A 25,871-nucleotide genomic window follows, 5' to 3' on the forward strand; every position below is an offset into this window, starting at 1 on the left:
TTAGCATTTTTCAGACAAACAAATGTATGTATGCATTTGCATTTTTATACTGTGGTTTCTTTTCCTTTCCTTCCTTCTATCCTTTCTTTGTTTCTTTCTTTTTTATAACCAAGAAATATATCAAAAAATTCAGAAAAGTAAGCAGTACAGTACTTGGACTATGGGTTATTCCAAGACATTGGAATTAATCACAAAACCAAAAAAACAAACGAAAAATAAAATCCTAGGACATCTCTATTTTTAATTCACTGCTTTGCTTATATCTTCAGGTTGAATATCCATCTATGATGTTATGATTCACATAAAAGTCACTGGATTTATTAAGATATATACAGCAAGGTTATTACAACGTAGTTGTACAATCATGATGTATTTCTACAAAGCATTTAATAACCAAAATAAGTCTTCTTTTATTACTATGAAAACAAACATTTAAAATTCTTTCCCTTACTTGAGAAGATCCAAGGCATCCATGCAGAAACTGGACCATCAGTAAAGGGCTAACAGTGCATGAGCCATTAAATAATGCCATGTGTAAAATGTATTTTGGATGTAGGCCATCACTGTTACATGATAAAGCAGATCAACTGTAGTGCTGTAATACAGGCTTGTTCACAAAAGTGAAGAGGTCTAACTTTATATTTTAAGTACATTCCAAAATAAGATTTACCATTTTTCTGTTCAGTCTTATAGTACTGCTGCATCTTTCAATATTCTTCTACTTTGTTATCATCACACCAAAATAATACAGAAATAAATAGTTCAAATACATTCAAACTCGTATAGCAGGGGCTTTTCCCTGCCCCAAAAGATTAATACTTTCAACGTTATATTTTATTGTAACAAGCTATATCAAGTGATGTTAAAACTATGTTTGCATAATTACAAATGTACATGTAAAATATGTTATTTATTTAAAGAAAAAATGTAATTGCACATAGCCATTAACTAATCCAACTCTTTTTTCTCTGGACTAATTAATTTCTAAAGGAGTAAAATCAAAATATAAGGGGTTATTCCACTACCACCCCACTTCCCCAGTAAGGTACATTAGTGCAACATGTATACCTCCTCACAGAGAGATGCTTGAAATACTTTCTTTTTCTGAAACCCAATACATCTCCCTGTAAGGGAGATAAGAGAGATCCCAAAGCCTTTGCAGCTGGTGCTGTGAACAGAGGGAGTAAGAGTTATAGGAATTCTTCTTCTCCTGTTTCCTGAATTGTATCAAGGAAGCTTCAGCCACCCAGTGCTTTGAGTAGAATGCTCAGTACATTGTGTGTCCCTTTCGTGCTACAGACTCCCAATCCAGTATTCACTAGAAGGAAAATGGGTTGAGGAACAAAGTGCACTCTCATTACATCCATGCTCAGATAGCCTAAGTTCATTTTTTTAAAAAAAGTACAGCAAAAATATGTGCCATAAAAATGTAGAACTGAACAGAACGCCTCCAGAAGAGATCTGAAACCAAAGAGCTGCTGAATTTGTTGGCAATATTTCCCACAAGGATATTCTATAAAGGTACATAAGAAATAAAAGAGGAACTGATCAGAGAATGCCAACAGTTAATCTTTCAACTTCCTTTAAGCAATTTGCATATCTCAATTCTAGGATTTTTTTTTAAGAAGTAGATTGAAATGCACTGTATTTTTCCTTTTTAGTATTTCAGATGCTATGCTGAAAATTAGCTTAGCATTACAAGAATGAGTGTAGCCTCTCCTTGATATGCCCTCCTCACTGAGTCCTCCTCTGCAAATATAAGGAAGAGATTGGAAGCTTCCATTTCCATATGCTTTCCTATATCACCAGAGAAACTGTGATTAATTATATCTATGGTTTATTTTAAATGAATCAACTTCATGGATTATAAAAGTGGTTTGTTTAAAAGAATAACAGTTGAGATCAACTCCAATTCAGTACATGGAAGATCTGATGGCTGCTGTGAACAGGATTTTTTCCCACTTCTGGCCTGTACACCAGTTCCACCTAGGGTTGCCATAATTCTCTACTAAAAACCAGAACAAAATGTAGGACAAAGTTTAGACCAAAATATAGGAGAATTGTAGGATAAACTTTAGCCCAAAATGTAGGACATTTAAGAAAAATGGAGGGCCTTAAATGTCCTACATTTTGGGCTAAATTTTATCCTACAATTGTCCTATATTTTGGTCTAAATTTTGTCCCAGTTTTTAGTAGAGAATTATGGCAACCCTAGTTCCACCTCATTTCTGGAGAACGCAGAACTAGCCACCATCCTAGGTCCACTGCAATGTCCCTCTCTATGGTATTGCACTGAAGAGTGTTTGGAAGCTACCCAGAGCAAAACATGCAGTGACAAGATTGCTCTCTCGCATTATGTTTTGTTGATTATATCACACTACTCTTCCATCATCTCCTGTGGCTTATTTGTTTCTTGATGCAGTGCAAAGTGTTGTTTTTGAAAGACCAGAATACTTTGTCCGGGGGGGAGGGGGCAGGCATGATATCTTATATCTTCTGCTTTTGTGAATCTGCCCATAGAATCAGCCGGGGGTCAGCTAGTGAATCCACTGCCACAAAGGCACTGAATCTACCCCCAGTTTTACACTAGTTCTCCTGCAACTGCTCCATGATATTGCTTCAGAAGCTACCCAGGTGCTGGACTCCTGACAGAGGTTGAGAAGAATACAACCTCCTATACAACCTGCAATATCTATAGCAGGAACAACTACAAAGTCAAGAGTGGAGTCACCTCCCTGCACAGGCTGTCCCTGGAATCAGCAACTACAGGAGGTATCCTTTGCTAGTACTATTTGTTAGTACTATATTCTTGCTGTCCTAACAAATTTCAAGATCAGGACCATGGTTCTGCCTATTTAATTTCTAGTTCTGCCTGAAGTTGCATATCAACAGGCAGTTACTTCAGAACAGGACAGAGAACATTGTGGTATGTGGTACCCCAAGGCTCTTTCTGTGGTCCTCAAAGCAACAACAGAAAAGATCTACCCCACCCCCCTGTCCAAATTTGTTAGGGCTTCTTGCCCCCTCATAAACCAAGGGAATGACACCTCTAAGGGGAGTGAAGATAAGGGTTTTCACTTTGACATGTTGTCAGGTTGTGTCCAACTGTAGGGTGTAGTGCTCATCTCCGTTTCTAAACCAAGGGAGCCAGCGTTATCAAAGATGACTGTGTGATTATGTTGCCAGCATGATTGCATGGAATGCAGTTACTTTCCCACCAAAGTGGTATCTATTTATCTACTTGCAAATTTATATGCTTTCAAATGGCTTGGTTGGCAGAAGCTGGGAATAGTGATGGGAGCTCACTCCAGCAAGTGGTACTTGGGCCTTGAACTGCCAACCTGCAGATCTTGCAGTAGTCAGAGTCAGTGTCTTAACTGCAGAGCCACCACATCCCCTAAGTAATAGGGCTACTACATCTCTACTCCTCTAAGAGGCAGATATCACTACTCTTTAGAGGAGGACCATTCTAGATTAGCCCATCTCCAAAACAGTGATACTCATGGTCTCTGAGCCATTGGTTGTGGGCCCCTGAAATGTTTTCAAGAAAGTTAAAAAAAAGAAAAGAATGGTAGCCAGGCACATTGGGGGGGGGGGGACTGCCCGTCCTCCACATCAGACAGCTTGTGAGGCACTGCTATAAAGCATGGCACCCCCCCCCCCAAAAAAAAACATGTTTTAGCAGTAACAAGAAGATCCCATTAAAATCATTTGGAGGTGGCTCGAGAGGACTGAAGTTTAAACACAATGATGCCTGAATATCGCCGACTCCTCCTTTAGAATAGTATTACAGTATTCAATTATTGGAGTTCTAAACACATGACCATCATCCAGATCTAATGTCTTAAACTGATACTCCTCATTTCTCTGTTCAGGACACAGTTCTATACCTACTTAGCAGGTAGTAAAAGCCCTGCTAAATATACTGGAACTTATTTTGTAGTATGTATGCACAAGAATATACTGTTAGTAACCAGTGTGGAGTAGCTTCCTAGTTATGCATGAAATAAAGCTAGGGCAAGGCCACACTTTTCCCACCTTAATTGTGAGTAAGTTTGGGTGGGTGAAAGATGTTAAGGGGTTATGAAGAGTCTGTTTTACTGGATAAAGGCTTCATTACAAAGTGCACTAGTCCCTAGAATATTTCCATACAACGCTCACTCTACAAAAAGTTGCCTTTGTCCTACCTAGATTAATGAGACCAAGGCTGCAGTCCCATACAGAATAACCAAGGAGTAAGCCCCAATGAATTCACTAGATTTGCCTCTGAGTAAGAATTCATAAAATCAAGTTGCATATCACTTAAATGCAGGTGTCCTGGTAATGTAAAGTGTATAAGTAGCAGGCTTTAATCCTGATGCTGGTGCGTAATACTTGTGCTACAAAACTGTGCAATTTGCTAAGGGAAATTATTTTGTAGAGAACATTTCTACCATTTAAAAAAAACCCTGAACAATTATCCTGAAGCCTTAGCCCTGAGCTATTTAGTGAAGTGGCCAGAACAAGAGGTGAATCAACAGAAGAACTTGTTCTTACAGTCACTTTCCATAGATGCATACATTGTGTCTTTCACTGCCAAACCTTATGTCCTCAGGTAGCATCTTCAAAACACTGAAGCATTTTACATTCAGTGTGACTAGAGTTTCATAATTGTCCTTTGACCTTGCCACTTAATTCAGCAAGTCTTTCAGTTCTGTGTCAAACCTGAGTTGGTACTCATCAGTTGGCTTGATGGTCATTTCGAAGATGCATTGCCGTAGGTTCAAAAAACTGGAAAGAAAATTCAAAAGAAAATTTAGTAAAGTACTCCCTAAAGGGCAGTCAATCAGCAACACAGCTACTATTGATTTTCATTTGTCTCAGAAAGTCTAAATCAGCAAGATATTGTATGGGGAAATCATAGCTGGCTTGACTCCATAAGGCCCAATAGTAAGTGTGCACGGCAGACTTTCTCTCTTTCTGTGACTGTTTCTTTTATAGACATTCCCCTTCTTCAGCAACAGAAATGCACGTTGATAAGGATTCATAGTCTCTCGTGCTGATTAATTAAAAGTAATTCACATTAGAAGTGATGCAATGTTAACTTTCAAAATAATAAAACAGTTTTTATTAATAACTTTTCTCTTTTTCGTAACCAAAGCAATAATACTAATATATTCCATTTTCAATAAAAATTGAAAGCATTCAGAAAATCAGAGGATATATTATATGAAGCTGCAAGTGACAAAATCATAATCAAGAAATCCCCATTATACTTACTCTTACAGTTGTGATAAAGCACAATTCTTCAAATCCCCTTAAAGAGGCCACGCTGAGTGTAATTTCTAATTGGTTTATTATTTATTCATTTAATTTATATACTGCTCAATTGGAAAATGCCCTCAGACAATCATAAAAGCACAAAAAAACCAATAAAGTAAGTGTGAATGGTCTTCCATTATCAAGAAGTCTAAAAGTGTAATGAGTATTATAAGCAATGGGTTACTTATAACAGTGGGTTATACATAATGTGTTACCAATTTCATTATTAACATACTAGATAATAATATTACTATAACTGTTTACAAAATAAGCATTTCAAACACTCTGGCCTTGAGTATGATCTCCCTTTTAAACTGAAATCTTCATAATTAAGATAAAGAAGCTGTATTTCCAAAAGAACCTCTAGGATCCTTTGATTTGAGAAGAGACATCCTCACCACCACCAGTTTTTGTCAAACCACAAAAGTAATTGCGTGCCTAAATTGATTCCATTTTACTGTAATCACAGTGTTTCCAGCCTACAGTTGTTAAACTTAAATTACACACTTCAGCAGCTGACCTGTCTACAGTTTTCTCTAGCCTCTTGTTTGTGCTTCATATCTTGCCAATTCAACTGGATTTGATGGAAACATGGGCCCAGGCAGATATAATGCCATCACTTCTTGGGCTATTGCCAGTACCACAGTGCCTTAGAAAAATGATACTCCATGTGGAAGTGTGCCTCCCCTATTTTTATGAACTATTCAGAAACATCAGATGTTTGGCTCTAGCACAGAGCACAGTTATAAATATATAGTTATATATATATAGTTACTCGTAATAATTCCTCTCCACCATAAGATTACTGTGCCGCAACTATAACTTCATGAGGGATAACTGTATGCCTTTTGCAATGTAACTCTACCATTTAGTTATTTTTACACAAACTAAAAGTAACTTCTGTACATATAAAGTTGTAAAAGTAACCAAAAGTTACAGATATGCCACAAAAAGCACAATATTTTGTAAACCTGAGGACAGGGAACAATTAAATTATGTAGCAGTCTGTGAACCACTCTGGGAGCCTTTGTGGCTGAACAGCAAATATAAATAATTAGAGTCTAAATAATAAACAAACAAACTTTTGGTTACTTTTTAAAGTTCACATTTACTTACTTAAAGGCAGTGAGTTCTCACTCATTAAGTTATATTCATAATACATTGATACCTTATTAAATGGGGAATTTAAAGGCTGAATGAATAATGCACTTATACATAGTTGCACTCACTCTCCCCTACCTAACATACTAAAGTCCCCATTATGGCAAGTCTGACAATTGCTCCACAGCCCCCATAAGTGCTTGTGAAATTGTGTGTCTCTCAGTGTTCCTAATGGGTGAGAGAGCAGGTGCCCACTGCCAAACAGCAAGCAAAGCAGAGTAAAAAAAGAAAAGAAAAATAAGATTGAAGGCTCACTGTGTGTTTGTGTGTGTGAAAGAGAGAGAGAGGAGCGACAGACAGACAGACAGAGGTGGCACAAATGGATCAGACATGGTCAGGATTGCCCTACCATGAACTGAACTATTCTCTCATGTTTAGGGGAACCGTTCAGTTTCCTTACCCCCAGTCCCCAAGCCAATTGGGAGAATTCACTGCACCATTAGAAGTGACACAATGTTTACTGCTATTTCCTCCAATGCTGTCTTTGAACAAATTAGGGCCCACAGAGAGGACACCTTCAGAAGTGCACATCATCATCATACAAAAATGTTATGATATTTAGTATGGATAGTGTTCATCCTCACAGCAGCTATTTCCATGTACTGCTCAGACTACCATGACACTGAGAAACAGTCCTGCACTACATTTCCTATGTGTTGGCATACATGTGTTAACCCGAAACAGGTATTGCTGCACATATGCTCCAATTTGTAAAAATTTACAGCAACATAGGAAGCTTCCTTATGCTAAGTCAAGCCTTAGATCCACCTAGCCCAGTACTGTCAACTGGTTGGTCTCTGGGAATTCAAGTAGGATTCTCCAAGAAGCCCTACCTGGAGATCCTTCAATTCCTGGTGATCTCACATTTGATTACTAATCAAGTTTAATCTTGCATAATTTCCAACATCGGAGGAGATCACATATGCTTAGAATGCTGTACTAGTATCCAATACAGGGAGAGGCAGGATACAAATAAATATTATTATTAGTAGTAGTACACACAGCTTTCATGTTGTCAATATGAATAAGGATAATGTATGCCTATTAAAGAGAGCCAGTATTGTGTAGTGTATATCACAAACAATCCACATTCCTAGACTGTGGAATGACCTGCTGGAAGAGATTCAACAGCCAAATATGCTGTCCACATTTAAAACAGCATTAATGACCAGTTTCTTCCAGCAGGCTTAATCAGATTATTTTTAAATTGTGATTTTTAAATGATGAATTTTAAATATGGACTGTTTTAATATGTGTACATCTTGTTTGTACTTTTAAACTGATGTGTGTTTTAACTTATGTCTTTCTAATTGATATTGTTTTCTGTTAATTGTTGTTGTTCCCCACCTCAATCTGTGTGGAAAGGCAGGTAATAATAATAATAATAATAATAATAATAATAATAATAATTAGTGGTGGTGGTTTGAATGTTGGACTATGACTCCGGAGACCAGGGTACAATTACCCACTCAGCCATGAAACCCACTGAATGATCTTGGGCAAGTCATACTCTTTCAACCTCAGAGAAAGGCCATGGCAAACCTCCTCTGAACAGATCCTGCCAAGAAAACCTTATGATGGGGTCACCTTAGGGTCATCATAGGTTGGAAACTACTTGAAGGCACACAATAACAGCTGATGGTAAGCTGCATTATTCAACTGAGACATGGATGATTTAAGTTACGCCAGGATGCAGATGTCAAGTTTATGCTTGCCTGAGGATTAAGATCTGCTGAGAGGTCCTCCTCTGTTTCCCACCGACGAGGTTGATACACTGTGTTGGGACAGTAGAGGGCCTTCTCAGCTGTGGCACCTCAACTGTGTAATACCCTCTCTTCGAGGTTCAGTTCACACAAACACTCATTTCATTTAGGTTCCAAGTTAAAAGTTGGCTGTTCATCAAGAATCTTGGATATAGGATGGGGCATAAATATTTTGAGAGCCAGCTTGGTGTAGTGGTTTGAGTGTTTGACTAGGACTCTGGAGACCGGGGTTCAAATTCCCATTTAGTCATGGGAACTCTTGGGCAAGTCTCACTCCCTCAACCCCAGAGGATGGCAATGGCAAACCCTCTCTGAAGACATTTGCCAACAACCTTGTGATAGGGTGGCCATAAGTAAAAAATGGCTTGAAGGCACACAACAACAACAACAACAACAATTTGAATGAATAAAATAAATAAACTTACAGGAGGTGGAGACAGTCAGAAGACATGATTCCTCCAAAGTTAAGCACATTTAAATCCTACTAATTTTAATGGGCAAATTAAAGATATCCTTTTATATCCTACAATCAAATGTGTATAATCCTCATTGGTTTATGTACACTAATGCAATATTTTGGACATCTTTCCACTTTTTTGGGGGGGTTGAATTCTTGTCTAATTTTTACAATCATATTCTTAAATTATATTGCATCAACCATCAAGTTCAGGATCAGTCATAATATCACATGTTAAATCACACTCTTTGTGAAGTAAATTTGATTTTAAAAGATATACTTTTTAGTAGAAATTGCTATCTAATTGTTCCCTACAGACATTCTGTTAAATAATCTCACTCTATGTTGCCCAATCTGAATAAGAAACTATTTGATTAAGGGCCCAAAGGTATTTTAAAGACAAAGGTAGAATATTATTTGTCACTATTTTAATCCAAATTGAATTTAGGGGCAGTTATAATTGAGTGCACAATGAGGGACAGTTAAAGTCCCCTATGTTCCCAATCAGACTCACCATTCTTGCCATTCTGGAAGGGTGAGAAACATGTGTCCCTCCAGATGTTGTTGGACCTCAATTGCCAGCCTTTTTCACCATGAGCTATGGTGGTTTGGGATGCTAGAGGTTGCAGTCCAACAAAATCTGGAAAGCTGCAAGATCTTTGGCAACTGAAGAAGACAGAAGTTGAAAGGCTTTGCTTTTGCTATATAATGTTCTGTTTGTTAATTGCTTATCTCTCTCAATGTAATACACACATCCAGTAAACAATTTATGGTAGAAAATCTACTTGAAGGAGAATCCGTTTGTTTTGTTACCAGAATTAATGTTCTTTTGTCCTTAACTCTGTATTCACAGATGCAATTTCTTTAAAAGAAAGGAAAGGAGGGGGATTTCCTTTCTCCATCCATCTCTGTCTGCCTTGTGTCTGTCTGTGCTAATTTGCAAAGTGGTAAATCCCACTGTGATTATCAGAAGAGTGTGTTTGTGTTAGATAAAATATGAAATATGTGGCATTGGTCCAGTTTTATGTACGCATGATAGTGAGGCCACACACTGATATATTCCATCTAAATTAATTACAAATTGATCTTATGTGGAAGAGGATGTCCGTTCTCTCACAACAATGATTTTAATACTTTGATTTTGCAATTTATAAATATCACTATGCATGCTTCTCCAATTAAACATCTGTCAGCTTTTTAGTAACAGACCCACATTCCCCAGGATTCATCACATGACCAACACTGCCAGAAATTACTGTGTTCAAATATGACAATGGCTGAATCTGCACTGCACAAATAATGCAATTTGGCACCGCTTTAACTGCCATGGCTCAATGCTATGGAATCCTGGGCTTTGTAGTTTGTTGTGGCATCAGAGGTTTCTGACAGAGAAGACTAAATATTTAACAAAAGTACAAATCCCAGAATTCAACAGCATTGAGCTATAGCAATTGAGTTTCTGCAAGGCAGGAGGTTGGACTAGATGGCCCTTGAGCTCTCTTCCAACACTATGATTCTATGATTCAATTAAAATGGTGCCAAGCTGCATTTTTTCTGCAGTACAGATATAACCTATGTAGTATTTCACAGCAGACAACATATTTTGAACCTGTACCTATGCCCAGATAAATTATACCACAGGTAAAATGTAAATGGAATTCTCAGTAATGCAGCAATCTAGCAAACCCCAAATACAATTCTGCTACTGTATCTGAAGAACCAAGCTACCACCATACCATTAGGAAGTATCCCATTTTTCAGAAGTCGGCCTTCCTATTTGGTGACAGGCCCCACAGAAGCCTCTTATAGGGATTTAATATAAATACCTTTACTAAATCCAATATTTTACCAATGCTACCATGCCAGCATGATGGAATGTTTCTTCCTCCCCTCCATGCTGCAGCCCTCAGTGTCATCTGAAAATGGGTTCAGGAGAGTTTCTCAGCCTGAAGAGTCAGGTTTTTCTTGTTTGTAGGACTGGGTGCATTGCAATTCCCCCTCCCAATTCGTTCTGTCAGCAAATGGTCCCCATTGGATGCTGCCCACTGAAAGGTGATTTCCAGATTTAAAATTTATATCCCATTTCAGCCACCTATGTAAGAACAATTTTTCATTGCCAGGTTTTTCTGTTTCACATGATTTGAGATACAGTAAAGCCAAGACTAGTACAAAGAAGGAGATGCTTACAAATATATCTGGAATGCTCTGGAATGATAATATTGTCAAATATGGGTTCAGGATTATGCCATACAACACCATACCAACCAAAACATACCTGCTTGTTTCTGATTTTCAAAGCTAAGCAAGGTTAATATTTTGATGGGAAACCCAGGGAACAACCAAGATTTCTACCCAGGGCTAGGAAAGACTCCTCTTTGAAATCCCAGAGAGTCAGAGGATCAGAGTTCACAGGACACAGCTAGTGAACCAAAAGTCAATCTTGGTATCAATAAGACAGCTCCCATCAGCATATCATAGTGATAGAAGTTCACACAAGAGTTCATGACAGTTAACATTCATTCAGTCTCGCAGTCAGCAATCTACATACTGTAGGTGGTGGTATATTTCCCCATAACTTCTCTGCATCCTGATCCTAAACATGCTGGCTTGAATCATAAAGTAAGTTCACATTTAAAAAGGGAAGAGGAGTTTCCCATCCCATCCCTTCACTCCACACTGGAGAAAGCTGTGCACAATGAACAGTGTCCCTGGATAATCAGTGGGTGAGCCATGGCAGTCTGCTGAAATGACAATATTTGACCCAAATTGGGGTAAACCTATGTAAAATCATGCAAGCAAGTTTTCTTGCACTATTCTCCCCATTCAGCCCCCTGCTCTTGCATGAACCCATTTGTCAAATCACTTCAATGCAGGAGGCAGATCATGCACACATGACTTTTCATACATGGTTTCCTTCACTCTCCCCCCCCCCCAAACCAGTAAATCTCATACTGTAAGTTTGCTTGTTGACACCAACTGTATATTTTCATTAAAAAGGTTTCTCAACAATTTCTCTATCAGCAAATTATATACCAGATTAAACAAATGTAGGGTGCTGCCAGACAAATCCCAATTATGGCATCTTTCGTTTGTAACCCTCCTGTATCCTCCCATCAACTCTTCAATCTGCTTTCTTCCCACAGAAAGATAAAATAATTGGACAAGACATTCTGACTGGCAGTGCTAAGAGCTGTCCATCTGGAAGCACCCTCAGATGTCATCTTGCCACGGAATATTGTTACTCACTTCCATAGTGTCTTTCGAAAGGTAAACCACCCAGTATACTAGGTTGAATCCTGCAAACGCCACTGGAAAGAGGATCCTGGAGTACTGATCTATTTTACTTGTGCCTCCAATTGGTGGCACTGAAGATGGCAGTGGTGGTGAAGGAATAGATGCTGGTTGACCTTGAGATGCACTATTGGATAATATACTTGTTTCAGGGGACTGATCTGTTTGAGATGTCATTGAGTTCATTCGCTTCTTCAGATTGCAGTTGGAATCAGAGTGCTGCGAAGAAGAACATAATATTACTGCACAATTTCCTGGAAATGTGGTTCTGAGATTTTATTCCCTGTTGTGTCAGAATATTTTCATTTTCCTGTCCTTCCACTTTCTTATAATTTTTCTCACTTATCATCTGCAGCACAGTCTAAAATGTACATGAAACAAACAAGCCCAGAATGACTCATTCACTCTCATCAAATGTATGTATGCATGCATTATGTCATTCTGATCTTCATTGGGTTGTTTTTTTTTTGGTTTTTTTTTTTTTTTACAGTTGTATTTGGTGGAATGCCTTGACATGAACTGATATGAGAACTCACAATTTATTTAAGAAGGAAAAGCACATATATATATATTTTTCTTTAAAAGTCAGATTGAAAAACAAAGTGAGCCAGTAGACAAAAATGAAGCAGTGTCACACGGCAAATAGATAATATCTTCAATTTTGTCTTCCTTAGCGTTCTTCATTTTCCTCTAATAAACTATAATTTTCCAGGACAAATACTAACCTTGGATATTTCAAAGACTTAAAAATGGAACGATGTGAAATTGCTTCCATCTCTTTCCCTCTCCTATTATCTACTAGAAATCTCACCCTTTTGCATCTGAAGAATGCTTTGCTCTTCTCAGTTTCAACCTGTAGTTCATGTAGGCAATCACCCTGTTTATGACTTTGACTTTACTCACATCTAGAAATAGCAGCTAGCCTGCCAGTGTAACAATACATTTACACATAAACATATAAGAAGTATTTTTGATGTGTATTTCCCAGTGGCTGCATGATTATGAATTAATAAATGGAAGTGGTGAATAAAGAAAAAAGATGTGTGAGTAGAACAAATATGGCCAGAATTGCAAGTAAGAATTTAGCCCTCTTCAGGCCTTTTGAAACAGAACACACAGAAAGATGGCAGATGGGAATACATACAATTGGCTGCTCCTCCCTCCAGCATTTCCATATTGACAGGGATCCTCTGTGGCAAAGCTGTGACTACAATGAGTTACATCCATTTATGGTCCTTCGCCAGACTGAAAACCCAGAGTTTACACAGAGGACTGTTACCTGCACCACTCAGTGAAAAGTAAATAAAGATAGGAAAGTATCTCTCTTTTTTTCCCCCTCACCTCTCTCCTCTCTAAGATGGAAGACATCTGAAGGTCAATCTGAATGAACAACCTATTAGACAGTGGAACTTGCTTCTTCCAGCAGGCCTATCCAGTTGATTTTTAACTATGAATTTTAAATAGGGATATTTTAATTTTATGCTGGATGGTTTTAGTGTGCCCTGTATTTATGTGTTTTAAGTAAATGTGTTTAAGTGGTTTTATGTATTTTAATCCATGTTTTATACCCCATCTTGAGCCTTGGGGAGAGGCAGGTAAGAAGCTATTGTTGTTGTTGTTGTTGCTGCTGCTGCTGTTGTTGAGGAATTAATATTCTGATACTAGTTTCAGCTACTTCTCTGATGGTTAAAGAAGTTTGCCACCTAGTGAGTGAAGATGGTACTGAAAGCTACCAAAAGAATTAAATTTACTTAATTAACCCATTTTAACATCAAAATAATTTACAATCTCCCAGGAACTCCTAATTTTCATTATCAGGTTTCAAATGCCTAGATTCCACATTTTGGAGTTATCCAGGAGACAGCCATTTTGTTTTGTTTTGTTTTGGTTAATAATGGTGTCAGGCTTCAAATTATGATACCAGATCAAAACCATGTAAGTGATGGCTCTAATTGCTTTCCATTGACAGAAATGATCATTCAATTAAATGGACTCTACACCATGAACATTTGTTCCATAGTAAATGCCTTCATTTTTAAGGCATTAAAAGTCTGTTACTTTTAGTCAGAATGGAGAAATAGATTAATCTGTAGTCTCATTCATTAACATCTGAATATTAATTCAGATTCTCAGTAAGATTAAAGCATCCAATTTTTATATACTCCATGCACCATAATGCATGTATAGATTTGGATAAAATCAGCGAACCTCTGAAGGGTTTAATAAAAAGTTGCGCTTACATTTTCTATCAGCATGATACCAGAGTTGCTGCCAATTAGGCCTACCAGGGAAGGACATTGCACAGAACAGGGAAAAAATAGCCCAAGTCCTCCTATGGTGCATTGTACCCCTAGAGAAGAGGATTCTTCCTGCAAATGTCAGTCCTCATGCAGTATACACAGGGTGTCAAGATCCCAAGCCATTTAAGGCTTTGAATAACATTGCCAACACCTTAAATTCAGACCAGGAGCATACTGGCAGCCAGTACATCTCCTTTAAGACCAAGATGATATGGTTCCTAAATTATGTTCCAGCAACAAACTAGCTGCCATTTGTACTAACTGCAGTTCCCAAATCAACTTCAAGGGCAGTCTTGCATACAGTGCATTACAGTAGTCTAATTGGGAAGATACTAGTGAATGGGGTTATTTTGGCTAGGGTATTGCTGTCTAGGAAAAGCCATAACTGGATGACTAATCAAAGCTTGCCTCTACACTCTGAGCTATGGACTTCATTTGAGCTGTCAATTGCAGAAATGGATCTAGGGTTACCCAATGCAGAATAGGCTGCTTACCCGAATCCCTGACCTGAGAATCTTCAATCCAGAGCTTCCATTTTACTGGACTTTATTGGTCCCTGGATTCTGACCTACAGGCCTTTGTTTAGCATCTGCACAGCCCATGCTCTCTCTCTCGTGCGCGCTCTCTCTCTCTCACACACACACACAAACACACACACAAACAAACGCATATGCACACCCATCCATCACAGTTTTGAAAATATGAACGGAACTTCTGACTGTTGAGACTAGCCCTTCCCAGTACATGTTCTCTCTGCGCTGAACAGTTCTAAATGTCGCAAGAGTTTTCCCACAGACCACAATTATAAATCACAAGAAAAAGTGGAGGTTTATGAAACTCTAGCAACCAACTAAAATACACACACAACAGTTTGGAAAGTGTTCCTTTTTTCACAGCAACTGGCAGCACCTCTTTCACAGTTAGTCAAAAAGCACTATTATTTAGGTACATAGCCAAGATACCTCTCAGCAGGGTTTTTGTATAAAATTTTCTCTCAAATTTGGTATTTTTTGTAATAAAATGAAGATCTGATGACCTACATTTCCATAGGCCTGACTAACTCATCTGCTCCCCATCCCCGCCTCTCTCTCCATTCTAAAATGTCTGTTTCTTGATTCCTCATCTTACCGACACTCACATTAACCCAAATAACTGACAGGGAAATACTCTGCAGATGGTTTGAAAGGCCCTACATACAGATGATGGGACTCTGCCTATCAGGAACACAGATGTCTGATTTTCTAATTTTCCTCTCACATAGCAAGCTGAAGACAGATTTAAAAGGGAGATCAGCCACAGATGTGTCACAGAAGCAGAAAGAGGGTTATCCATGTCCACTTGCACTAATCATCATAATAATCCTCCTCTATAAACAGACAGTCTTTGAGCCACGGCTTTTGCTCACAGTCATTATCAGATTTTGCTGGGGTGTCTTACTTTTCAAAAGGAATGAAAATGCCATGGCCTGCCTTTAATACTTTAACCATTCTATTGTTAGGATCCTTGCCCCATTCAGGATATTATGAACAGAGTTATCCCGTGTGCAGATCTTTACATTACAGTGTCACCAGAAAGCCCAAGATTCCAACACAGTTTCAGCTTTTTGTGCATTTCCTCTGACACATTTGAGGTTTTTAAAATGGCAAGATCAACAGGGAAGCTTGGGCATCAGTCAAAAACAAATAACATCACTGTTATTGAACAGACATACTGATAATGGGAAGTGTAGTCCAAAATCCATTTAGAAGGACATATGCTCCCCACTTCTGATGTATGACATGTTGAATTCACTTTCTTTCCTTTTAAATGGTGAATAGCTGTTTATCCAAGAAAAGAGTGGCAGCCACATATGCTTTCAAACAAAACAATCCTATGTATGTCGACTCAGAACTAAGATTTATTGAGTTCAATGGGATTTATGGTTAATAACTGTATGAAATACAGTAAATTATATGGTAGTTGTAACCAGATTCCACAGTCTGAGAGTGAAAGAAACACCAAAGCCTGGCCCAAAAAGTTAAATTATTTTACAAATGTATGATATAGAATATTTGAATATGCTTTGAATTTGAACCAATATAGTCATGCTGAAGCCAATGGAAATGGATGTGTTACAATCTATGTTTCAATTCATTTTAATTCATTCCCAGGAAGTAATGCTACAATAAAGATGATAATATTACCTTAAAAATATGAGTGTGTAGAAATCTCTTATTTTGTCATAGGAAATCAGCTAATAGCAACACTTCAAGAAATATTTAGAATGGTGCTAGGGGATTTAGAATAAAAGTTTTGTTATTATATGTCAAAAGGGGCAGGGCAATCAGTTTGAAAATGTATTCCATTGTACTGTATGTTGTATTCATTGGTTTATGAACTGGCTATTAGACCTTAATTTTCTTTCTTTCTTTTTTATTTCATAAAGGTTCATTTGCAAGTAGAGTGTGTGTGTGTGTGTGTGTGCGTGCGCGCGTGCGCGCACATGCGCCCCTTCATGTTGCCTTGTTGACATATGGTGGCCCCATGGATTCTTTAGGGTTTTCTTAGGCAAGGAATATACAGAGGTGGTTTTGCCAGTTCTTTCCTCTGTACAGTACTTAGCAATAGCAAAACCAAGTTTCTATACTACTTATCAATTCACTTAAGCACTGGTTTATAATGTGTAAACTAATATTTGGTATTCCTTGGCAATCTCCTGTTCAAGTACTAACTGGAGCCGACCCTGTTTAGATTCCACGATCAAACAAGATCTGGTGCCTTTAGGGTATTTAGGTTGTACTTGCAAATAAAACTTAATTCAAAATTAAAACTTTTTTTTGTAAATACTGCAAATGATACTTCCCCAAAAAAGTTTCAATTATCAGTTAAATTCATTGGCTTTAATTTGAATTTATTTAAATATTTGGTGAATTAAAAATAATACTTTTAGCCCCATTGTATCACTTCTGAGACTAATAATGGAAAAACTGGATTCAGAAATAAAGCTGGAGGGGAAAATTTTTTAGTTTGAAGACTTCTTGAAATATATCAGTGTAAGATCATATTCAGAAATAAAAAGGACATTAATGTGAATTGTGTTTTTCCCAAATGGTTTCAACTTGTTTCCAGTTCTGATCACATATCACTACATATCTTAAATTTAATCAACAGCAAGAGATATGAAGCAGATTGAAAAGACTAATAGTGAGACATAAAAAATAGGTATTAGTTAAACTCCATAAATTACTTTTTTAAAATATGAAACATTATATGGTAAAGGGAGTACAAAGTATTGGAAAGAATATTCCAGTGGAAAAACAGTGAAGCTTGAAAAGTAAATAATAATTAATAATAATAATTAAACATGTCAAGCAGAGAAGACTATGAGGTAATGTATCAGGAAAGAAGGAATAACATTAATTGCTGCAAATGTCAGAAACAAAAGGGGATTTTATCATTTATAATGGAAATAGCCTTTAATCTTTTCAAAAAATTACTGAAGAATGATTAATGTAACTATAGAAAAAAATTGGGTTATCCAATTGCTTTGCTTCATCTTCTGAATTTTCTGGGGAAATTTGTTAGTCAACAATGTATGGAATTAAAAGCTTATGAATTGGTTGCAGCAAGAATATTGTATGAAAAAGACAGAGAGTGCAAAACAGCACCTTCTATGGATAAATTATATGAAAAAATGGGATTTTACTATTGTGGAAAAATCACAGCAGAACAGCAAGTGGGGAAGCAAAGAGGTGGCAAATATACAGAATTAATATGTTTTATTAATTTCTAAATATGTAAAATAGTACATACAATATTTAATTTTGTTTTTCAGCACCCTAATCTAGCTATTTATAAAATGTATGGATGTATATATAGAAAAGAAAAAAAACAGGATACGGGTAACTGTTTGGGGCTTACATGAAGATAAAAATGCCTTATTCTAGTAAATGTCTCATTCTGTCTGTTTACTTAAATAAATATAGAGAAGTGGCATCTGATTGTTTACTATGCTGCATTGATTAGCTGTATACTGAAATATATATTGCATTTATTTGCATAGCAAGTTGCAGAGGGCCCTTGTTATCTATTGGGGTTTGGTTCCAGGAACCCCCTACCACCATCATGGATTCAAAAATCAATAGATGCTCAAGTCCTATTAAATACAATGCCATAGAAAAATGGTGTGTCTTAAATAAAATGGTAAAATCGATGTTTGGTTTTTGGAATTTATGTATTTTTAAAATATTTGCATGCAGTGGATGGTTGAATCCATGAAAAATAATCTGTGGATATGGAATATCTACTTTCTTTCTTTCTTTCTTTCTTTCTTTGTTTTTTTCAGAAGTGCATTACAACAGTGAAACAGTGTAATAGTGAAAATTAATTGGAAAACATTACTGATGGCAGCAATGAAGCAACTTAATTTCCATTTCCCTTTGGAGACAACAATATATCCACTCATTTCTGTAATTTATTTTCATCAGTGTCAATTAGGATTGTTTTTTAAAGACGGGATGAAGTAGACAGAGGGTTGGGCAGTCAGTATTGCTTTCATCTGTTAACTGTACTCTCTTTTCTATGGATTTTATATTTGTTTTTATATTTTATATTTCTGTGGAATTATATATCTGCATTTATACTTGAGTGCACTATAAATGTAAATAGAGTCCTTGACTTGTAGGAGTGCAATACTGTATGTGCTTGAGCATTTAAAATTCTGCTACTTTTCCTTACTGCACTACATTTTGCTGACATTCATGGCTATTTTATTTTATTTGTATTATTTATTCACACTGTACTTCAAAGAGGCAGTTTATACCTACCATCTTATATTTGCATGGAATATTTTCAAGGAACATCCATATTAAAATATCTCCATATCATCTCGGCTCTGTGCTATATGGATAATGGATTTTGCTAACAGAATGGATTGTAGCAGGCAGTAACACAAAAGTAAATGCTTTTTTAGATTTTTAGATACCATTTAAATGCTGAAATCAACAAATACCTGTATTTATTGTCCCTCCTGCCATTCTTAAGCCCCCTGGAATTATCAACCCTTATGATAAATACAGTTAAGTTTTTAAAGAAAAAAAATCAATTACACTAGCATCAAATTGACATTCTGGGCATGGGCCTTTCTCTCATTTCCTTTGTAATCTGTTCAATTCAGGAAGTGGATGTTTGATGATATAATGCTATTGCTGGGAAAATCAGATTGTTGCCTGAGCTCAATAAGTGTACAAGAAATTAAACAAGCAGAAATATCACTCAATAAGACTTTAGGCATAATTGCCATAGGTTGCCAATAGAGTTCTTATTAGGATTCCTGCTGTGGCTTTTAAAAGAATGATATATTTAAAAACATGATGGGGCTGCCACTTCTTAATCCATTTTGATAATGCAGCAACAGAACCCTTGCCCCCACAGAAGTGAGGAAAAGCTGCCAGCATAGCTACACCCAGCTGGCTAGAGCATACTGATGAAAAGCCAATTCTTCATTTGAAATATAAATTTATTTGCACTTATCACATGCATTTACAGATGACCTGGTCACCCACTACAATTTTGTCACTTAGAATCCTATTTTGCTAGAAGAGAGTGGTAATTTATACTACAGTAGATACAGTAGATACTGATGTTTAACAACAGTGAGAATGGAATGGTGCCCCCTCCTCCATAAAAGAAAGAAAGAAAAGAAAAGAAAAAGACTGCTAAAACATAGAAAATGTAGAAGAAACGCAGAGATGGATTTGTGTGTTCAAGAACCATACGTTCTGTTCTGGTGCAAAAAACAAATTCCTGAGCATATATTGAGAATCACCTTGTCTGGGTCCTCACATACACATATGCATGTATACACATACACAAACGTACAGCTAGCTTTGTATTTGGTGAGCCTCAGGGGGCCAGTGAAATAACAATAACTTGACTTAGCAAGTCTGCTCACCCCTATTATAAATGAAACAATACATTGTATCCTTTGATTTATGTGGCTGTTCAAATCAGTTTCACAATTTTAAAAATGCATCTGCCAGGATGATTGCTTAATGTTAAATGGAGTTCCTGACAGGAAGCCTAAAGTCTCTTTCCATTGTCTTACCTACTGTGTTAGTCAAGCATTGTAACAAAGGAGGCTCACAAGAGAAGGCACAGAAGGGAACATTATTCCGAAATCAGCATGTAATTTTGAAGCACAAATAAAGTGTTATAACTGAATCCAAGGGTGACCAGTTTCCTTGGGTATTCTGTTTCATTTGGAGGCCAGAACCCACTGATAAAGCAGGGTGAGAGGAGGCACAATTCCTTTATTAAAAGGGGGGTATTAATGGGGAAATTGTGACTTGGTTTAAAGCCGAATTATATTTCTGGGAAGCTTCCAAAAACAAGATTATGATTTAAGACAAGGAGTGAGCTCCCAGTGTTCCTTGCTTTTAAAGAGAAAAAACAGATTTTTCTGTCATTGCAATGCTGTCAAAATTTAGTGGCATTACCGTAATCAGTGTAATCAAGTAGAGGAACATGTGCTGCCTATGCATTGCATGTAGCCCAACCTTGATCTGTATCTATTGTGCCTTGCAAGTGTCTTTGGGATTCCAATCAAAATGAACAGCACAGCCAGAGTCAGGAAATTTGAGAGGGGAAGTCTCCTAGACTGTCACCTAATCAGGGTTCTCACAGGCCACCTACCCTCTACCATACGTTCTTGGTTGTCTGCAGCATTTGGTCATAGTTATTCATGGGGGACTCTGTCTCCTGTGGTCATGACCAATAATCATTAAAAGATGATTTTGCATAACATCCTTTTGAAGTGGAGAAGGGCAGAGTGCAGCCCATAAACCACATGCTTGGGACCCTTAAGTGCAGCCCACAGGACCTCCCTAGAAGTCCCTCAAACCCATCATTGCCACCCAGCCCAGAACTTATTTTAAATTTTGGGGCCCCAAACCAACCCAGATCTCCTAAAATCACACTAAATAAAAACACTTTTGCTCTACTACCCACAGACCCTCCAAACCTCCCCAAAACAGAAAAAAATAAAAATGCCCCCAAATCAGCCAAAATGGCAGCTTGCAGACACACTGCTGTGGCCCACTGGATCCAGGAAAGAAAAATAGCCTTGTGTGCACTTGTCTAGCCCTCTTATAAAGTAAGCCATGCCAATGACAATCACAATGTCTTGAGGAAATCCCTCCCCTTTCTGTCTCAAGCACATTGTCTACCAATTGCAATAAATGCCCTGAGTGCTAGTGTTTTGAAGAGAAAGACTATCTTCATAAAGCTAACGTTTAAAAGGAACTTCATGTGTTAAGCCACATGAAAGACTACAAAATCCTGCTTCTGATGGGGAGGGATTCTAAAGCCTCCCAACAGGTAGATCAGCCCCATGATAAATTTCTCTGTCAGCACTAATCCATACCAACAATAAATCAAAATAGCATAAGGAAACTGTTCAATAATTAGGGCCCAGCTACATGGGTAACCATGTTGGAGTGGTTTACCATAGAGAAAAACAGTTCCTAGCATCTGATGACACAAAAGCTACACTTCAGCAAGCAGGTTGTGTCATCCTACACTAGGAATTATTCTTCTGACAGTTTAACTCCTTCAGTGCTAAGTAAAGCAGCCTGATCTGACTTCAACTAATACACTTTGCCTGTTTCATAGGCTGTACAGACTGGTGTTATATGCAGAGTGCAGGCATGACATCCTCCTGACACATGCCCTTATACATGCCCTGATGCTACCGTCACTCCATGTGCCTGACCGCATGGAAGGTGGCATCACAGCATTCCTTTGGCACTGCATCAAGATGACACAGCACCAAAAGGAGCACCAGATGGTGCCGCCGCAGCAGCAAAGGCGCCTTTTCTGCAGCACAAAAAGGAGCTACTTTTTGCAGCTCCTTTTTGTACAGCAGAAATGCCAGATCAGGGCCGCAGCATGTAGTTAGCGTGGCCCTGATTTGGAGCTGAAAGGGGTGGAAGCAGGGCACTGCAAAGGCCCCACAATGGCTAAACTGGTATTTAGACCTGAGAAATTAGTGGCTCTTCCATCAGTGAACAGAAGCCTCATACTGGAGAGAGGCAAATACAGTTCTCAAAGGGAATTGCTTTGTAAACTCAAGTAGGGAAACCATAATTTATTGTTTCTGTTTTACTGACTTTTTAGGGGACGCGGTGGCCCAGCTGTTAAAATGCTGACTCTGACAATTGTAAGATCAGTAGGTCAGCAGTTTGAGGCCCAAGCACTGCATGACCGAGTGAGTTCCCCTCACTAGTCCCAGCTTCTGCCAACCAAGCAGTTCAAAAGTGCAACTAGATAAATAGACACCACTTCTGTGGGAAGGTAACAGTGTTCTGTACAGTCATACTGGCCACATGACCACAGAGTCATCTTTGACAACACTGACTCTTTGGCCTTCATAACAGAGATGAGCACCACCCTCTATAGTCAGACACGACTTGACAACCTTATCAAAGGGGAAAGCTATACCTTTTACCTTTACTGTCTTTGCTCCCACTCTTCCTACAGCCAAGATTGTGGGGAGGTCACTTTTCATCTATACACACTTTCTAAAACATCTGTACATAAAATGCAGCTAACTCCCAACACAACATGGTCACTTTCTTTACTTGGCACACTCTTTTACCATCTCTGCCTGATGAAGAAGTCTGTGAAGTTTCAAAAACTAGTGTGCTTCATTTTGCACCACTGTAGAGGTAATATCACAGAATAATTTTGGCTCTTTTAAAATGGCCAACTTAACTACCCTGCAATGTTTCTCTTCTTTTACCTCTATTCTCCTTCCTTTCTGGAAATGGAGCAGAGCCAATTAATAGGCTGAAGAGGCAGAGTCACTCTTTCACTATTATCAGCTCCTCTCTCCTATTGATCCTTTCACTTCTTTTCCTCTCTGTAAGTACAGATGTTTTCTCCAGCCTCTTTCCTTGTTCAACCCAGCATTATCCTCTTTCAAGAATTTTACAGCAACACTGAATGGACCTTTGAAACCCTGGCTTCCACTCCTCATCTTGAAAATGTATTTCTTCCAAATATCAACAAGCTCATTTGCTAATTCATCCCAACTGCAGGTAGTTTTTAAAAAAAAAAAACAAGGAATTTTGGCTTAATAAACTGATGAACTAGCTAAATGGGAGAAGGTAGAGGCCCTGGCTTTTTTAAAAAAAATTGGTCAACATGAGGTTAACTAAGGCACAGTACATACCACCCCGAAAGGGCAGTCTGGAGGCATTTTAACTCTGGAGGGACTCTGCAGCAGGAAAACCGTGCGACATCGCTCTGAAGTAAAAAGAACACGGAAAAACCAGGTTCTTTTTAAGGCGCCAGGGGCACATCATAGGTACACCAGGGTGAAATAAGCAACACAACTTCTGTACGCTGCACTTCGCTTACATCATCATGGCGGCACCCATGTGGACGGGACACTGCCATGATGCCACCACCATTACATGCTAGTGTTCGGGAACATGCAGTTACTGTGTGCTCCTGAACCCTAATATCGGCAGCAGCACACCACTTTTGGCCCATCTGTCCTGGACCTAAGATAAAGAACTAAACAAAAATAAAAGACTGGAATGTGGATTCTCTTGGTGAGCCACCTTGGGATCTACGTGGGGAGAAAGGCAGCATATGAATTAAACAAATAAGCACTAACTAGTTCACCAAGGAGCTTTTAACTCTGGTGTAGAAAATATATGTCTGCTCTGGGTTTTGCTACAGAAATAGAGGCAATGTTTAATTTTCTTTAAAAGAAAAAAACCTACAAAGGACTCGGCCTTATGGAAAACAATTCCATCTGTTCTATAAGCCATTCTTAATTCTGTGGATTTTTCAGGCAGCTACCTGTGGAATGGAAAGGAAAAGGTACTTTGCATGCATTCAACTGTACTTTTACTAATTTTCCTAGCTAACAGAATTAATTTTAGTTATTAAACCCAGACTTAATTTGTATCCCTGCCATACCTAGCCCCAAGATACCTTTTTCTAATCAGAATTGTAGCTGGATTCTAAATATTAGTATTTCTTTGATTTCCCAGTTATTATGAGATCACACAAAACTTGTCTCACTATATCACATATATCTACTGACAACTAGCTGACAAGATGATTTGACCCACCACACGTTAATTTTGTAAGCTTCCAACACAGTTTAAGTTAAATGTCAGAAAACCCTATGAAAGAAGACATCCTTCTCCATTAGACCATTAGTAACTCAAGTCTTATGAGATACTAACATTTCACTGAGTTGTAAAATAAATTAACCCCCCCTTTTTTAAAAAACTTTTCCCCCATGCCTATTAGAGAACTCTAATATCCACTTTTAATATATTAAACAAAAGCCTTCATTTGTTCTGTTACGTATTATGTGCATCTACATTTAGAAAAGGAAGTATGTGCACTTGGGTCTCTTGGTTCTAGTAATGTCAGAAATGCTAGTAGAAGGAAACATGGATGATATACAGGAACCTGGCAGGTAAAAAGCTTTTCTATGCTTATTTTAAAAATGTATTACCTTTATTTGTCATTGCATTCTATGAAAGTAACATATCTAAAGTTTGCACAGACAATATCCAAACTCATACATCATTTGGCTTAGTTTCCCTATGTTTGTTGCTTACTATTCGATTCAATATCTAGAATCAGATTTTATTTCATTTTAACTCTGATATAAATATAAGCATAGTATATACTGTTTGTGACCAATGTCACTCCAGAATTTGAATTATTATTCTAAAATGACAGATGATATTCTCTCAATGTGATTTATAATCATAGTTGTTCTATCTTAATATAGTCTATATTAAGCACATAGCTACTGTATACCACATAATTTAGAATGAAATCAGATTGTAACTGGAAATACCTATGGCACAATACTGTGCTAATGCCAAAAATTATGGACTTCAGCCCAGAAGTACCAGAGCACATAGGCAATAGTTAGAGATTCTGTATCTACAGTCGGCCCTTCTTATACACGGATTTTTTATACACGGATTCAAGCATACACGGTTTGAAAATGTTCAGAAAAAGTATACATTTACCTTGATTTTCCATTTTTTATAAGGGGCACCATTTTGCTATGTCATTATATTTAATGGGACTTGAGCATACACGGATTTTGTTATACACGGGAGATCTTGGAACCAAACCCCAGCGTATAACAAGGGTCCACTGTACAATCCAGCAACACCTGGGGATGTAACGCTGGACATCAAGGATACTACCCTCTTGCTGGAATAATAAAAGCAATGTGACAGTGGAAGTTTTGATAAACACTATTCAGACTGATGTAATTGCCTAAGGTAGTTAAAGTGGTTTCCTCATGTGTTGGGTGTCACAAAAGGGCAAAAAGCTGTTTGCTATTTACTTTGTTATTATTTTATTTTTACAACCAGGGAAGAAGTGCTGTGTGATTTTCTAAATCATATGCCAGAATAATTTGACATTCCTCAACTGACAACACTATACATCAAAGAGATTGGCATTAGAAAGGCACACTGACAATTGTCACTAGCATATTCATCAGCCAAATCGGCTATATTGAAGGACATGGATTTGAGATTAATTGGTCTCCTTGATTTGAAGACTAAG

At 37.8% G+C, this 25,871-nt stretch overlaps 1 protein-coding gene across 1 annotated transcript in view; it reads right to left on the bottom strand.

Moving 5' to 3' along the window:
- Positions 1-221: 221 nt before the first annotated feature.
- GABRA6 (gamma-aminobutyric acid type A receptor subunit alpha6) overlaps positions 222-25,871 on the bottom strand; it is a 43,394-nt gene continuing 17,744 nt past the window's right edge. The window contains exons 9-11 of the mRNA XM_089532109.1: positions 11,929-12,192; positions 4,705-4,770; positions 222-1,513 (exon numbers count right to left, since the gene is read on the bottom strand). Coding sequence (XP_089388235.1) covers positions 4,720-4,770; positions 11,929-12,192 — 315 coding nt within the window. The 3' untranslated portion in view covers positions 222-1,513; positions 4,705-4,719. The remainder of the gene's footprint in view (positions 1,514-4,704; positions 4,771-11,928; positions 12,193-25,871) is intronic.

This window comes from Sceloporus occidentalis, unplaced genomic scaffold (genome assembly GCF_023333645.1).
Source record: "Sceloporus occidentalis isolate IW3139 unplaced genomic scaffold, rSceOcc1.0.p SCAF_1, whole genome shotgun sequence".
Lineage (NCBI taxonomy): Eukaryota > Metazoa > Chordata > Lepidosauria > Squamata > Phrynosomatidae > Sceloporus > Sceloporus occidentalis.